We start from the raw sequence: 15293 nt of genomic DNA, 5'->3' as shown, positions 1-15293 counted from the left end.
GGGCGCCACAACTATGATTTAGAATAGAGCTTGAGAAGGCAGGAGGAATGAATTTTGACATTGCACAGGGTGCCCCTGAACTTTGAGATCCCAGAGTCCACCACTGAGGGGAGTGATTTGAGGAGGCTGTGTGCAGTCTGCAGAATAATTCAATCGGCCAGCTAGGAGAGGCCTGAAGGTCCACATTTGATCCCTGGACTTGAGGTTCCCCACCTATGTTGTAGAGCTTTTAAAATGGGATTGCCTGCCTGCCGCCTGAATTGATACAACCCACTCTGCCGGCTCCATACCCTCCAACATTTCTCCTGTGAAAATAGGGTCACCCTATTCCATAATATAATAATAATAATAATAATAATAATAATAATAATAATAATAATAATTTTACTATTTGTACCCTACCCATCTGACTGGGTTTCTTCAGCCACTCTGGGTGGCTTCCAACATACTTAATGAAACATTAAACATTGAAAACTTCCCTATACAGGGCTGCCTTCAGATGGCTCGGATAACTCAATACCTGCCAACACTTCTCTGATGAAAATAGGGACGTCCTAAGGAGAAATGGGACATTCTGGGATCAAACCAGAAACTAGGACAGGTTCTAGAAATCCTGGATTGTTCCTGGAAAACAGGGACACTTGGAGGGTCTGCAAGTCGGGTCTCTTTCCCCTCATCCAACTGGGCTGGTAGCAGCACTTGGCACCCTCAGGCAACTGCCTGGTTCCGAAAGTCTGGTGCAACTCACTGGCACTGATTCCTGCCTTAAACCCCCTCCCCCTGCTCACCCAACAGGAGGCAGTTACAAGGAGCTATCTAAATTTCCCACAATACCCTGGAGTTACACTCAGCTTGGCTCTGTGGGGCATTGTGGGAAAATTAAAACCGGTGCCATCCAGTGCGACACCACAGGGTCTGATTAGTGGGAGGCTCACAGGCATGGGAGAAGACCCCCAAAGGACACTGTGCTGCGGACCCCCTCAAATCTGGAGGACGCCTTGATGTGCCGACTCAAAGGCCTGGTGGAGCAGGCGATTGCCGCCCGCTAACCTACTTCCAGGCCCCATGACCATTTCCCAGTCCCTGCAGCTCCAAATGGTTACTGGACTCTGTCTGTAGCTCCCCAGCCTAGGCTTCTTAAATCTCGTACATATTACCGCTGTCTCAGTTTACAGGCCTCTTGTCAGCCCATAAATAAAAAGAACTGACAAGAGGTGGCAAACTTCCCAGGTAGATTAAAAGTCTGATGTAGACTCAAGATTTCTTAAGTCCTCTCTGGGCACGTCTTAAACTGAAAACTTAAAAGCTGACTAAAGTAGTCCATTCTTAGAACCTGGCAAGGGCAAACCATACATTTAAAACCCCACAGGGAGGAAAAATGAGAATTTGAAAACAGCAGGTGGGGAGAGGATTAAGCACCTTCTCTCATTCTCCCTCACCTTAGATTTCATAGAATCGTAGAGTTGGAAGGGACCCCCAGGGTCATCTAGTCCAACCTCCTGCAGTGTAGGAATCGTGCTCTCAGCCGTCCCTGAGTGGGCTCAAACCAGCAACCTTCTGGTTAACAGGCAGGCACACTGACCCATTGCGCCACGAGGCTTCCTTGCTACCACTTCCCTGATATCAATCACAGTTTCTTAATGCTTACTGGCCTATAGTTAACACACTTTTGTGTGTAACATGTAGTTTACCCCGATCCTAATTGATACACCAATTTTTTATATTTTTTATAAAAAAAACATTTATACATTTTACATATCTTAATACATCATTTATACAATTGTCATCATTTATCTTACACTCTTTGACTTCCACACACATCCCTCCACGAGGTCTTATTTTGTTATCCTTGTTAAGCTGCATCTCCTTAATTACCACCCCTCTTCTACTTGTTTTAACTGCTGCTCATATATCTAACCCCACTTAGAAGCTTATCTGATTGTTATATTTCTTTAAATATTCACCAAAGTATTCCCACTCATCTTGATTTCTTATCTTTGCAGTCAACATTGCTAGCGCCGCTTTTTTTTTTTTTTTTTTTGGTTTTTTGGAACCCTTAACATCTTTTTTAGTTCTGAGTATATCATCTCCCAATACTCTTTGGCTTTCTTGCACCCCCACCACATGTCCCTTCAATCTCTTCACATTTCCAACATAAATTGGTGATATACCCATCTTCTATGACTTAGTGTAACCTCCACACACACACACACCCCTTGTACACTACCTCTACAATTCTGGCACTGCGATGACAGTCTTCTTTGCTCTCTCTCATGCCCATTGACCCTCTTTCACCAACAGTGGTTGGTGCCCATGCAGACTATAGGGCTGAATGCAGGGAGACCAACAGTAGGTGGAGCCAGACCCAATGGCAGGCAGAGCCACCCCCTAGACTGGTTGTAAAGAAAGAGGCAGCTGGCTGGGGACAGACTGAGGTTGGTGGGTCAGGGCTGCATTCGCCCTAATGGACTGACCTCTACTGTCATTCACCCTCTCCTGGCTCCATAAACAACAACAACAACAAAAAAGAAAAAGTGCTAAAGCAAACAAGTACAAATGAAGCTTGTCACTTTGCTGTAGCCTTCCTCCTCTCCTGCCCGAAACTCTTTTGTTTCACCCCAAAACTAATATCATTACTATAGAGTCAACTCATATCCCCTACTCTAGTTTCCAAGCCATATGTTCCTCAGCTCTCCTCCTTACTGTCCTGATATGCCCCAAATTCTGATCCATGTCCCCACTTGCCTCTGAAGGAGGAGGAGGGGGAGTTTGGATTTGATATCCCGCTTTATCACTACCCTAAGGAATCTCAAAGCTGCTAACATTCTCCTTTCCCTTCCTCCCCCACAACAAACACTCTGTGAGGTGAGTGGGGCTAAGAGACTTCAGAGAAGTGTGACTAGCCCAAGTCACCCAGCAGCTGCATGTGGAGGAGCAGAGACACGAACCCGGTTCCCCAGATTACGAGCCCACAACCCCAGCCATTCCCAGGACTGGCAGTTCTGCCCTCCTTTGTGACCCACATGCCACAGGGAACATCTCAGTGTTCTGATGGGTTTTTTTATGTGCACGACTGGTTCCCTTCGTCTGTTCCGTCCCTCGGGCTCCTGCCTGTGACCCTCAATCTCAAACCACTGTCCTCCACAGTTCAACCTGCGCTCTGCCCCACCCTTCCCCATCGCCCTGGATCCTTCCATTTGGCTCTCCCTCCCCAGCGGACCCAGTTATTCCGAGCCTGTGTGCCGCAGATGCTCCGATTCGCACTGCGCTGTGTTTCCTTCTGTCGGCATATGTCCTTGAGCTCAGAAGGCAGGCAGTGCATCTGAAACTGGGCTGGCTTTGAATCTGGAAACGGGAGCGCTTGATCCGGAGCTCTTGGCCGAGGTGCCGCCGCGGAGGGTCTGCTCGCCCGTGCAGAAGCTCACCCCTCCTTCTTCCCACCACGGGGCTCGCACGATTCCTGCTTAGGGTTCTTGGTGCCAAGTGGCTGGATAGGCCCAGAACCCCCTGGGGCAGTGGTCTTTGCCTGCAGCCAGAGAGAGAAGATGGGTCGTGCCAGGATGCCAGCGGCCACGTGAACCAGTTGGGCAGCACCATGGGGACAGATGTGACTGGGTGAGTGGCGTGGGTGTTAGCCAGGATGGGCAGTGTGTAACGGGAGTGCTTTGGTGGCAAGGAAATGATCAGCATGCATCTCCCCCCCTTCCCTGTTGTGACCCATTTCGCTTCACCTGTGTCCTGACCTGCTTCTGTAACGGGAATAAAATTTGAAGTGGGAGACTTGTTTGCTAGGGCAGGACAAGGTTCACCCACCAATGGGGGAGATAAATCTCTTGACTTCGAAGGACTAAGAAGCATAAGTCATGAGAAGGCAGGTGCAATCGTTGCGGGGAAGTGTGTGTTGAAGGAGAAGGCTGTTAGTTTTAGAGAGTTTGCACACTGTGCCTTGCAAAGAGCTGTGCATTGTTACTTCACCGCTGTGCGTGCCAAGTTCCTGAACGTTGTGTGCCCATGTAGGAGAGAAAGACTGAGAGCTTATGCACACTTGACGTTTTGTCCCATTTATCCTGCCCAGGGGGCAGAATAGTTTTAGTTTTCTACTGCGGCAGCAGTTGCTCCCACCTTCTGTATTGTGTCAGAAATAGGCAGTTAGTTTCCCCTTCATGCTGACCTCTTGTGAATCACCTTTAGCCACTGCTTAACGGTAGGCTCTGAATTTATGAGGGCAAACCTGCGGCTGAAATACTGCAGAGGGGAAAGCAGCCTTGGCTGGGTGGGCAGGATGAGAGAGATTAAGAGAAGTAACATGTCCAGAGGAGGAAGGGTTAAGCGCACACACACACACACACACACACACACCCTGCATCCTGCTTCTCTTCTCAAAATGGGCCCCTCCCCAAAGCTGTGCTTCATTTCTTTTTTCTTTTCTTTCTTTCCTTCCTTTTATTTCTTTTAAAAAAACTCTTAAGCCTTTATTGCATGCATCTGCAAGTAACATGCAGTTTGCCCCCATCTGATGAGACAAACATCACCACAGGTAATGTGTCACTCTAGTTCAGTGTGTGCATCACCTTATCGAGATCGTTTCAACATTACTGACCTTGTGACAGTGTGCCTTTTGCATACATATCAATATCATGTCCCTGTACATACCAGCAGTCTGAAAAATAGCATCTCCTCCCTCCCCCAATCAGCTTTTGTGGCTATAGGAATGTGTGCATTTCTTTTTTAAAATATATCACAAGAAGTGTTGAAAAGTATCTAATTTTGTCTGATCTACAGCACAGCTACTTGAGTGAACTTCTGCCAATTGGGGGTGGGGGTGGGACATGTGGGGCTGCTTTCAATGACATATATTGAGGGTATTGGTGGCTCAAAGCCTTTGCATTGAGGTTTAGCCTTGCTTAGTGATAAATACCTGCCATTCCATTTGTCAAAGACTTCTATGCACTCCAGAGGAAGATATCCTTTCCCTTGTTCTGTTATGTTCTCTGGGGACCCCACCCCCAAAGCAACTATCTGTGTAGCCTATCATGCAAATACCGTATGAACTATTGTGCAGCCTTGCAAATATATCTGTGTAAGTTATTATCTTGTTTGTCGGCGCCTGTGTTAGACATTTGTGACCTTTATAAAAAGAACCACTTTTTGTAAAAGGAACACCTTCATGGAAATTTCCTAGAGGAAATTCTTTAAGATGAGCAGGACGATTGCTCTTCACAAGCCTGTCTGCTTGTATGTGTGAGTGTGCAAATATGACTAGCCGTACATGAAGACTACTACCTTTGCATGTCTGTGAGAGAAAGATGGTGGGCGGGTGGGGCGATGATGCTGTTCTGCAACTCAAAGGATGCTACAGAGAGAGGTGCATCCTGGTTGGGAAGATAAAGCACAACCTTACCTGCAAAGGTTAATTTATAAGCACAACAAACTGAATTCAGCACAACAAACTCACAAGTAAACTTTCACAGGGCACCAACGCTGTGTGCTAAGAAGTAACGCTCACTCACCAAAATTGTATTCACTGCCAAGTTATGCTGCACAGAATTAAGCTATAAAATCTGTGTGTGTGGTCCTATGCACATTTTTGCTTGGAGGCAAATCACTGGTACTTGTAGTTTTATCCTGAGCACGCGTACTCTGAAGTAAGGGTGAATTCAGGTGCACCCTATGATGTATATGCAGGAACTACATGGAATGTAATGTGTATTTGGGACTGTGGTGGGCTCTGGTGTTCCTGAATGAAAAAGCAGCTGTCGAAACCTTGCTTGCTGAAAACATGGCGGCAATGGAGCCATTCATGCATTTGGGGTCACCCTGTCCCACTCATTGCTGATTTTCTATCCAAGGCTCCCTTCTTCCCTGAATACCAAGGGGGAGCTGCAGCTGGTACTGGTGCCACTGCTTAAGGGAGAGTTGCCTAGCCCCAAATGCAGCTATGGAACAGGAGCAGGGGACTAGATAAAGAGCCCCTTCTCCAAACAGCTGCCCCAATTCCAAAGGCAAACCCATTCCCTCCTGTGGCTGTTCCTATAGGGACCCGTCATCCAGTGCTAAAAAGTCCTACTGTTGGGAGTGAGGAAACCTATTTATACAGTGATCCTAGAGCTTTTTGACAGGAGGACTCAAGTGAGAGAGGGGATCATAAGGGAGCTCTTTCCAGAGAGATGGAGCCAGCTGTTCAGAAAGCGAGCCATTGTCTTAGACCCAAAATGCAGTTTTGTTACAGGGTGGAAAGGCAACCGTAGCTGGCTTGGCCTTGGTGCCTTCTATTTCCACAGGGTATCCTCTCATACGGAACAAGCCCTGCTGGTTTTGACTAAGGAAAGGACATTCAGTCTAGCATCCTGTTTCCCATAATAGCCAGCCAGATGCCTCTGGAAAACCCACAAGCAGAACACGCTTATTGCCGCCACCCCCAGCGGACAGAGCCTTTTTCCTTTAACTACCGTAGCCAATAGGCACGGATAGTCTCATCCTCCGTAACTTTGTCTAACCCCCCTTTTATGGCCATCTAAGATAGCGGCCCTCGCTACTTCTTGTGGCATGGAGTAACAAAAAACATGAATGAGGTGTTGGGGTGAAGAAGGGCCCTTTGGCTCGCCTGTCCTGCCTCCTCTGTTGTCATAGGGTGCTGCTTTCCAACTGATCAGGTAGAGCGCAAAACAGTCTTAATTGAGGAAGGATTTGTCTTGGGGGGCGTGCGTTTGTGGTGGGAGGGGAAGACCATGAGCATCATGTCTCTCGCAGTCTTTACTTTCTCAATAGAGAGGTGCCCGAACTCATGCTTCTCTCGTGTGTGTGTGTGTGTCGGGTGCACGTGCGCTCTGCTTGCGGCTACTCGGCGCCAGGCGCTCTGCACATGCTCAGAGGCGCGGGGCTCCCTCTCGCCGCTACCCACGACCGACCGAGAGGTTGAGCCAGCTGGGCCAGCCAGCCAGCCAACCAACCAACCATCCGGCCGGCCTGCCCGCTTCCTGCAGTGCCGCGGCATCGCCGGGTGCTCCTGTGCGCAAGGGGTTAAGCAAGCGTGCCGGCTGGTCGGCGTGCGCTCTCCCGCTCGCTCCGGCGGCGGTGGCGGCGGCGGCGTTGGACTCGGCTCCTGCTGCCAATGAACAAGGCCGGCAGGCCGGCCTGCCCGCCAGCCCCCCGCTCTTCTTCTGCTCCGTCGTCGTCCTTTCCTTGCTTCCTTCCTTCCTTCCCGCGGTGCCATGATGTGAGTATGGTGCAGCCCTCCCGCCGCTGCTGCTGCTGCCGCTACTGCCGCTATTGCGCCCCCCGCCCGCCTCCCCATCCCACCGCGCGCCCCTAGAATGTGGCTGGGCCCCGCGGCGGCGGCAGCGGCGGCTGGGGGCCTGGGATCGACGGCGGCGGCGGCGGCGGAGCCATGGCCCGCTACGACGGCGGCGGCGGCGGGAGCCAGCAGCAGCAGCAGCCGGCCCTCTCGTCCAGCTGGCCGGCCCTGGGGCCCCGGCGCCGGAGCGTCTGGTACATCTACAGGTACGGTCGGAAGAGGAGCAGGAGGAAGCGGAGCAGCCATCGGCAGGCACGGCCGTGGGGCCCTGGCCCGTGCGGCGGCAGCGGCAGCGGCGGCGGCCTCCCAGCCCAGCGGAGCCGGCCCCCATTCATGCCTCGCGGGCCCCCTTCCCCGGCGCCCCATTCATCCCTTCGCCTCGCGCCCGCCCTCCGCAGCCCATTCACGCCCGCGCACCCGCCCGCCATTCATGCAGCCATTCAGTCAGTCATCCAGCGCCGCTGCCGGCTCCCAGCTCGCGCCCTCCGCGCACAACGCCTCCCCCGCTCCATGCATCCGGCCATTCAGCCTGCGCGCGCCCGCCCGGATTGATGGATGGATGGATGCGAGTGGGAGCCACGGGGGGACGATGCTGACGGTGTGTGATGGGTTGAAGGTGCTTGCCAGAGAGATTAGGTATGTGAGCGCGCGCGCGCGCGAGGCAGCGAGGGAGAGTCCGGGCGGGGGGGGGGGTGGAGAGATTAGCATGCCTCTTACGGAGAGAGGTGTGTGTGCCTGTTTTCGAGAGGGTTGCGCGTGTGTGCGCGCGCAGTGTGCGTCAGTGAGGGCTTGTGTGTGCGTGTGCATGCATCTCTACATACGGGTCGGGGTGTGCTGTGTGTATGGTTAGGTATTCGTCTACACGGTTTGTGTACCTCTGTATGGCTGCACAGAGAGCGTCTGGGAATGATTTGTGCAAGGTATGCATGGTAGTGCCTCTGTGTGCATGAAGATTCTTGAGGGTGGGAAACGACATGGGTGTAGACTCTCTCCGTGTACACTGTGAAGTGGCTGTGGGTGCTTATGTGTCTGTGAAGTTTGAATGTGTGTGTATGTGTGTGCACATCTGCATGGGCGCCATCCGCTGCATACAGCTTCACTATTGATTAATGCTGCCGTCATAACTGTATTGTGCCCTGAGATTACGGTGGCTGAGGAGTTCTGGGAAGCAAAGTATTGTATGTGTGCATGTGCCTCTCTATGATGTATATGTGTTAATGTCTGGTCTATGCATATGCACAGAGCTGTGTGCTGGTAAGCAACACACATGCATTCTGGATTATGGTTTGTTCCGTTCTTCATAGTAAAAGCCTGGCCCTGTGGAGCATGATGTGCTATATCCTCTACACATACTAAACAACACTCCTTCCAAGCATGTGCATTGGTTATGTACACGTGTAGTGATATATCTTTGTGACAGTCTGTTGCATGCAGACAGTTTTACATACAGGTTTGTTCATGAGTATAGTATGTTTTAAATGTGATCCTCCTCTCCCTACCCCCCAGTTCACCTTTAACATCCATATGAAAATTTGGGCAGCTGCACGTTGTGGTCTGTAGATCCAAATGTGTATATTTGGTGCATGAACATAAGCTTAACTTACTGTGTGCATACAGATTAGTGTATACGGAGTCTGCATTGACTTGTGAACATTTGAGCATAACATGCATGCTTCAACGCATGCTGTCACATTTATCGTATCAGCGTGTTAACCCTTGAATACGTACACCAGTCCCTGCATATATTATATCTAACGGAATAAGCCATGCACTTTTTAATTGGAAGATTGAGCTTCCAAATCCCTTTACAGTTACACTGCAGTGTTGAAAACTGCAGCTGTGTGCAGCTAGGTTTAGTTGTATCTTGGATTGGGCCTGTGAGGATAAGGAACAAAAGGGAGATCTTTCCAAGGCCTTGTTTTGCCATGGGCTTCTGCAGAGAACTCATATATGTGTTAAATATATGTTAATGTTATGATACGATGATCTCATCAAAGGAAAACTGTTCTGTCACTTGCAGTTTGCTACCTTAGGGCGCTGGGTCCGGGTGTCCAAAATGCTGGGGGGAGAGAGGCTTTTGCTTCTGTAAAGCACTGTTGCGATAAGTGCCCTTGCTTCAGAAGATGGGACTTGGAGCAAGAAATGTGAGCCGCTTCCCTGTTCTTGTTCCTTTCCACTGGTTGGGTCCATGTGGATCGCTAGAATCTCACGGGTTCTAGCCTCAAGAGGCTTGGCCTTGAACTAAGATGCTTGATAGTCCTTTCTCTAATGCTTCTCTCCCAGGGATATTCTGTGCAGAATTATGTTTCCCTAATGTAGAGGATCTGTGTGGAGATAGTGGACCGGGAGATGGTGTGGGGTTTTCTTTGCTTGTGCCTCTTATACTTGGAGGTACATGGAAGCCCAAAGTGTCAGTCTAGCACATGACGAAGGTGCATTGTTTTGGTTATTGGGTGGCATTAGAGACGCAGTAAAGTAAGTATTTGGGGTGCTGAGCATCGCTGTGTTTCAGGTGGGGATTAGATTTATACAAGGTGTGAGGATGTTATCACCATGCATGTACATGCTGGGGCTCAGGAGTTCACTCGTGAGCATGGTGAGCTGTGAGATGGTGTCTGTTCACTTGGCACAGCTTTCCCAAGTCTGCTCTGTATCCAGGAAATCTCCTTCTGTCGGCAGCGTTGCTATCTGTGGGTGTGGCAGCATCGCACGTTTCTGTTCATTGCGTGTTGCTTGTATGTGTTCGCCTGTCAGTCAAAAATGTGCTTATAAAGAGCACATCTCTTACACACATACCTCTTAACTGTGTCCAATATGGACTGAGCGTGTTTCTCTTTCTAATGCTTTGTGCGCATTGAATAGCACCTGTGGTACGGTGCGCTAAGGGTATTCTTTCTACAGACTCAAGTAAATATGGAATAGGTTAGCGACCCACCGGATCAAGCTGCTCACCAGCCACGTGTATCATGTGGCCTGCTAGATGCTTTGATGGCCTTCATGTTTCTGCAGTCTTGGCAGGCAACAAAAAGAGGTTTATTAAGTCCGTTGTGGCACATGACCTGTGGGCTAAGTTTGGCTCAGTGGACCTGTTGTAGAAACTGCTGTGGGTGCATGCTGTAAGGCCTGTAACTGGGATCCATGATGAGGGAAGTAACATATGGAAACTTGGAGGAATGCTGTCAGGGCAGCTGGAGTGGCAGTGCTTGTGGTTATCGACTAGAATTGTAGGACTGCCAAACAGGGAGCTCCTTCTGCTGTCTGTTTCCCTGTCAGATTGTTGTCAGCAGTGAACTCTGGATTCTTTGAGGGGTGGGGGGGTTGATAGTACCAACACAGTGAAGCCTGCAGAGTACTTTTGTCATATCCAGTGAACTGGATTTATGGCTGTGTGCCATTCTATAACCACACAGTGCTGTGTCTATCAGCAGCAGGCACTGCATTTTCAGTTTTGCAGTACTGTGAAGTGGTTATATTTGCAGTGCCTGAAGCCTGTCCCGTACTTGTGGTTTTGGTATTTGCAGCTAGAATAAATGGCTGCCTGCACTGTGGCACTCTTTCTGCAGTACTGGATAGGGTGGCTGAACAGTGGGCTTTATATTTTCAGTACTGCTCCAGACTTGCAGTAGGCTCTGGATTTGAATGTGCCATGTGCACTGGGACTATGCAGCTTGTTCTGCATAACCTATGCCAGTCTGATGCAGTGCCACTGAGCATACATGGTATATTTTGTGTTGCAGAAGTGTTGCCCTATGCAATAAGCCCTATTTTCTCTGTGTTGCTTGTAACAAAGGTTGTGCAGTGGACACTGTATTTGGAGTATATGTCTGTGCAGTGTTTTCTGTACTAGTCATGCTGCTTTCCTGTCTGCTAGATTTGCACTGCAGTGCATTCCAAGGGGGTAATGGGTATATTCTGTGCACTGACATCTGTATTTGCATTGAGCGTGTGCTGCTTGCATCAGATGTTGTGCAGTGTCTTCTAGGTTTCCAGAACCTAAGCCCTGTAGACCAGGGAGGCTTTGCACTTGCATTTGCAGTGCTAAGGCCTCCTACAGCAGGAACAAGTTCAGTGCTATTTCCCTTTGCATTGACCCTGTTTGCCCTTTCAGAACCTTGACAATGCACTGCCTCCTCTAGCGGGTTCCATTGTTAGTGTGCAGTAGGTACCATATTTGCAGTATCAGAACTTTGTCCAGCAATGGAGAGGAGAAGGAAGAGAAATCTGGAGCCAGCAAGTTCTGCAAACCAGGTGCACCGTGGATTTCCTGCATGAGTGATGCTGTGTTAGCAGTGTGGGGCAGTGTATTACGCTCTAGTTATTCTTTGTACATTGGAAGAGTGTCTGAGTCGGGAATTCCCATTGGAATGTGGCTGCCTCCTAACCTGTCCTGTTGTCTCTTTCCTTTGCAGTGACTACATCATTAAAGAGAAGACAGTGCTGCTGCAGAAGAAGGACAACGAAGGATTTGGCTTTGTGCTAAGAGGGGCCAAGGGTGAGAGGGGGAGTTAGCATCACTCTTGGACACTAGGGCCACCTCTAGCCATTGGCTGGCTGTCAAAGGAGCCCAGGTCTACACTGCCCGCCTGCCCACCTCCACTGCTTTCCCCTGCTTCAGAGCACATGAGCAAGCTCAAAATCAGTTAATGAAGATTAGTGACCGCTTAACTGGCTGTGGCCATTCTTATAGTAGGTTGAGGAAATGGTGGGCATAGGGAGAGTTGATAGGAGGCCGATAGCCTGGGAAGATGGGAGTTGCAGTCCTGCAACATCTGAACGACCAAAGTTCTCCTTCTCGGCCTAAAAGAAACAGTGCCAGAAGGTGCTGAAATGGATGAAAATTGATGCGAAAGGCTGGGTACAAGGTAGAAAATTCGGTTTTCCAGGAGAGAAAGCTAGGCTGGCTCTGGATATTTGGCTTACCTTAAGCTAGAGAGCCAGGGTGTAAGCTGTGCTACAAAATGACAGGTGCTGGGGCTGACCTTCACCTTGCAGGGATGACCTTGACATAGAAACCTGCCCCCTAGCCCCAGATGCGTGTGGCAGGGGCTGGTCATGGCCTCGAGGGGGAGAATGGTGCTTTGCAAACACACAGCAACAGTGTTTGAAATTAGCCAGGCGCTAGGCGCATTTTGCACCTGGCTTTCAAACACTTGTGGATTATTGAATCTGGACTGTTTGCATGCACTAATACCCCATCCTGTCGAATTCTATCCATTATATTTTATCTACACAATCAGAATGAATTTATGGAACCAAAATGCTTTTTCTGTGCAGCCTGAGCATGGTAAAGGTAAAGGTACCCCTGCCCGTACGGGCCAGTCTTGACAGACTCTGGGCTTGTGCGCCCATCTCACTTAAGAGGCCGGGGGCCAGCGCTGTCCGGAGACACTTCCGGGTCACGTGGCCAGCGTGACATCGCTGCTCTGGCGAGCCAGAGCTGCACACGGAAACGCCGTTTACCTTCCCGCTAGTAAGCGGTCCCTATTTATCTACTTGCACCCGGGGGTGCTTTCGAACTGCTATGTTGGCAGGCGCTGGGACCGAACGACGGGAGCGTGCCCCGCCACAGGGATTCGAACCGCCGACCTTTCGATCGGCAAGCCCTAGGCACTGAGGCTTTTACCCACAGCGCCACCCGCATCCCTAGCCTGAGCATGAGCCCTCACCATTAAGGAAAGAGGTTTGAATAGGCCAAAATATATGTGGACTGTGCCTGGATCAAGTGGCTTTTCTTCTTTTAAGTTCCCAAAGCTAGCTCAAGGTTGTCATCTGAACTAACCAGATGTTTAGCTGAGAATCAATCACAGCCAGTCCATCATTTGAAAAGTAAGACTTTGGATCCCTCTTGCCCCAAAATGGCAACTAGGCATTCTGCGTTGGCGATTGTAACCTTGGTTTAAGGAGCCATTTGGTGCCTAGATTATATATCTGAGTTTCTGACACTGCTCAGAAGCGCCGACTCTGTTAAACACTTCCCAAGCTCCACCGCTCGCTCCTGACTTTGGAAAACAAGGGTCTTCAGATCTGGGATTTGAAACGAACAGTGGTTTGTTTTCACAGAGAGGAGGTGTCACAGAAATGCCAAGCAAAGTCATGATCCCCTGTGTTGCCCTCCTGCTGCCACCCCACTCGCTTGCCCACCCCAGCCTGGCAGGTGCTTATGTAGCTCCAGGGGCGTCACTTAACACACCTCTCTCTTTACAGCGCAGACCCCAATTGAGGAGTTCACACCCACCCCTGCTTTCCCTGCGCTGCAGTACCTGGAGTCAGTGGATGAAGGGGGTGTGGCCTGGCAGGCTGGTCTCCGCATGGGGGACTTCCTCATTGAGGTAACGGTTTGGCAGACTTGCCTCTGTGCTGCTCTTGGAACTTTTCACAAACTCTTGTGCTACACTCGTGTTGCACGGGGAGGGTGCATATGGGTGCACGAGTGCTTCCTTGGGTATCCACTGGGCTCGCACATTTCAAAGCAAGTCCGCACCATTGTGTGGCCTGTGTTGTTGTTTTTTCTAATTACCAGTTTCCAAAGCTTCCTTATGTTTTCCAGGGTTTCCCCTCATTGAACATACAGGTTTGTAGCTTTGATGGCCCGTTCTATTTCTGTTTTAAAAATAAATAGGCGTTTCACGAAGAAACTAGGCTGAATGGCATATAATGCTGCAAATGTTTGGCTTTTGTTAGGACTTTGCAATTATGTTATACGTACCACCACCACAATCCTCTGATTTAGTCATAGGAACACCAGAAGTGCTCTGTTGGGTCAGACCCAAGTTCCATTTTCCCACAGTGATCAGCAAGATCCTGCTGGGGTGAGATCCAAGCGGGGCGTGAGAGCAGCAGTATTTCCCTGTTCTTGCTCCCCAGTGACTGGAATTCAGTGGCAGTGGCGTAGCGTGGGTTGTCAGCACCCGGGGCAAGGCAAGTAATTTGCGCCCCCTAACCCATGGATTTGCACCCCCTAACCCGTGGATTTGCGCCCCCTAACCCTAACCCCCAGATGTTGCGCCCAGTGCGGCCGGGCCCCCCTGCACCCCCCACGCTACGCCACTGTTCAGTGGCATTTTTGCCCCCGGAGATGGAAAATAACAGGCCGTAGCTGCCATGAGCCTCCCCAGCCCCCCTTTCAAGCCTTAAAGTAATGGCTAGCTCACTCCTACTTGTGTGTTTCATTCTAGCAATGAAGTCCTTTCCTGAATCGACTGCTAATCAGTTCTCTTGGGTGATCCTGAGTTCCTGTGTTATATTAGAGGAAGAAGGAATTCTCTCTCTTTTATCAGTTGCATCCAGGTTTAGGCTGCAGCGACAGCCCCGCTAACTTGGGAGTTAATTCAGTGGGATGCCGACAACGTAAACAAACTCTGAGTAGGTTAGGATTGCAGCCTTAATCCTACTTCCAAGTTGACTTGTTGGAATCACTGGGGCTTAAGTTTGTCTACTCTGTGCTAAGTGCAACTAAACCTGGACCCCACCCCGTTTGTATGTTAAATTTGCATCCCGCCTTTCTGCCAAGTGGTGCTCAAGGTGACTAACAATGCCAATTCGGCATTTTGTTATATTTTATTAACAAGGCAAGTGAAATATCAATGAAATCAATTTTTGAAAAGACCAGTAAACTTCTCCATAATTACAGCTCTGCTTATAGGAAGGCCTCTCTAAGTTAAAATGAACTTGCCTGCTGGCAGAAGGTCATCTGAGACATGGCTAGACAGGTCTCTCTCGGCGAGGCATCCCAAGACCTGGGGGAAACCACCGAGAGGGAGAGTCCTCTTGAGAGTTCCTGCTAAATAGTTCAGAAGTTGCCCCGCTGCTTCCATCCCAGCCTGCACTGCTTTAACCATCAGCTCTCCCCTCCAGGTCAATGGACAGAACGTAGTGAAGGTTGGACACCGGCAGGTCGTCAACATGATTCGGCAGGGCGGAAACAACTTGATGGTGAAGGTTGTCATGGTGACGCGGAATCCGGAGATGGAAGAGGCCATGAAGAAGAAAGGTACCACCG

The 15293-nt window shown here is 50.0% G+C and overlaps 1 protein-coding gene across 8 annotated transcripts in view; it reads left to right on the top strand.

Moving 5' to 3' along the window:
- Positions 1–15293, top strand: part of SHANK1 (SH3 and multiple ankyrin repeat domains 1) — a 111095-nt gene that overhangs the window by 71268 nt on the left and 24534 nt on the right. For all 8 annotated transcript variants that reach the window (XR_014162163.1, XR_014162164.1, XM_081883758.1 and 5 more), the window contains 3 exons: positions 11704–11786; positions 13499–13623; positions 15149–15284. Coding sequence is in view for 6 of the 8 variants with exons in the window: in XM_081883758.1 (XP_081739884.1) it covers positions 11704–11786; positions 13499–13623; positions 15149–15284 (344 nt within the window). In the remaining 2 variants the exon portion in view is untranslated. The remainder of the gene's footprint in view (positions 1–11703; positions 11787–13498; positions 13624–15148; positions 15285–15293) is intronic.

This window comes from Podarcis melisellensis, assembly GCF_964234715.1.
Source record: "Podarcis melisellensis genome assembly, chromosome: 13".
In the NCBI taxonomy this organism is placed as follows: Eukaryota; Metazoa; Chordata; class Lepidosauria; order Squamata; family Lacertidae; genus Podarcis; species Podarcis melisellensis.
Note: the sequence above shows the minus strand (reverse complement) of the source record. Positions and strands in the feature narration are given on the sequence as shown.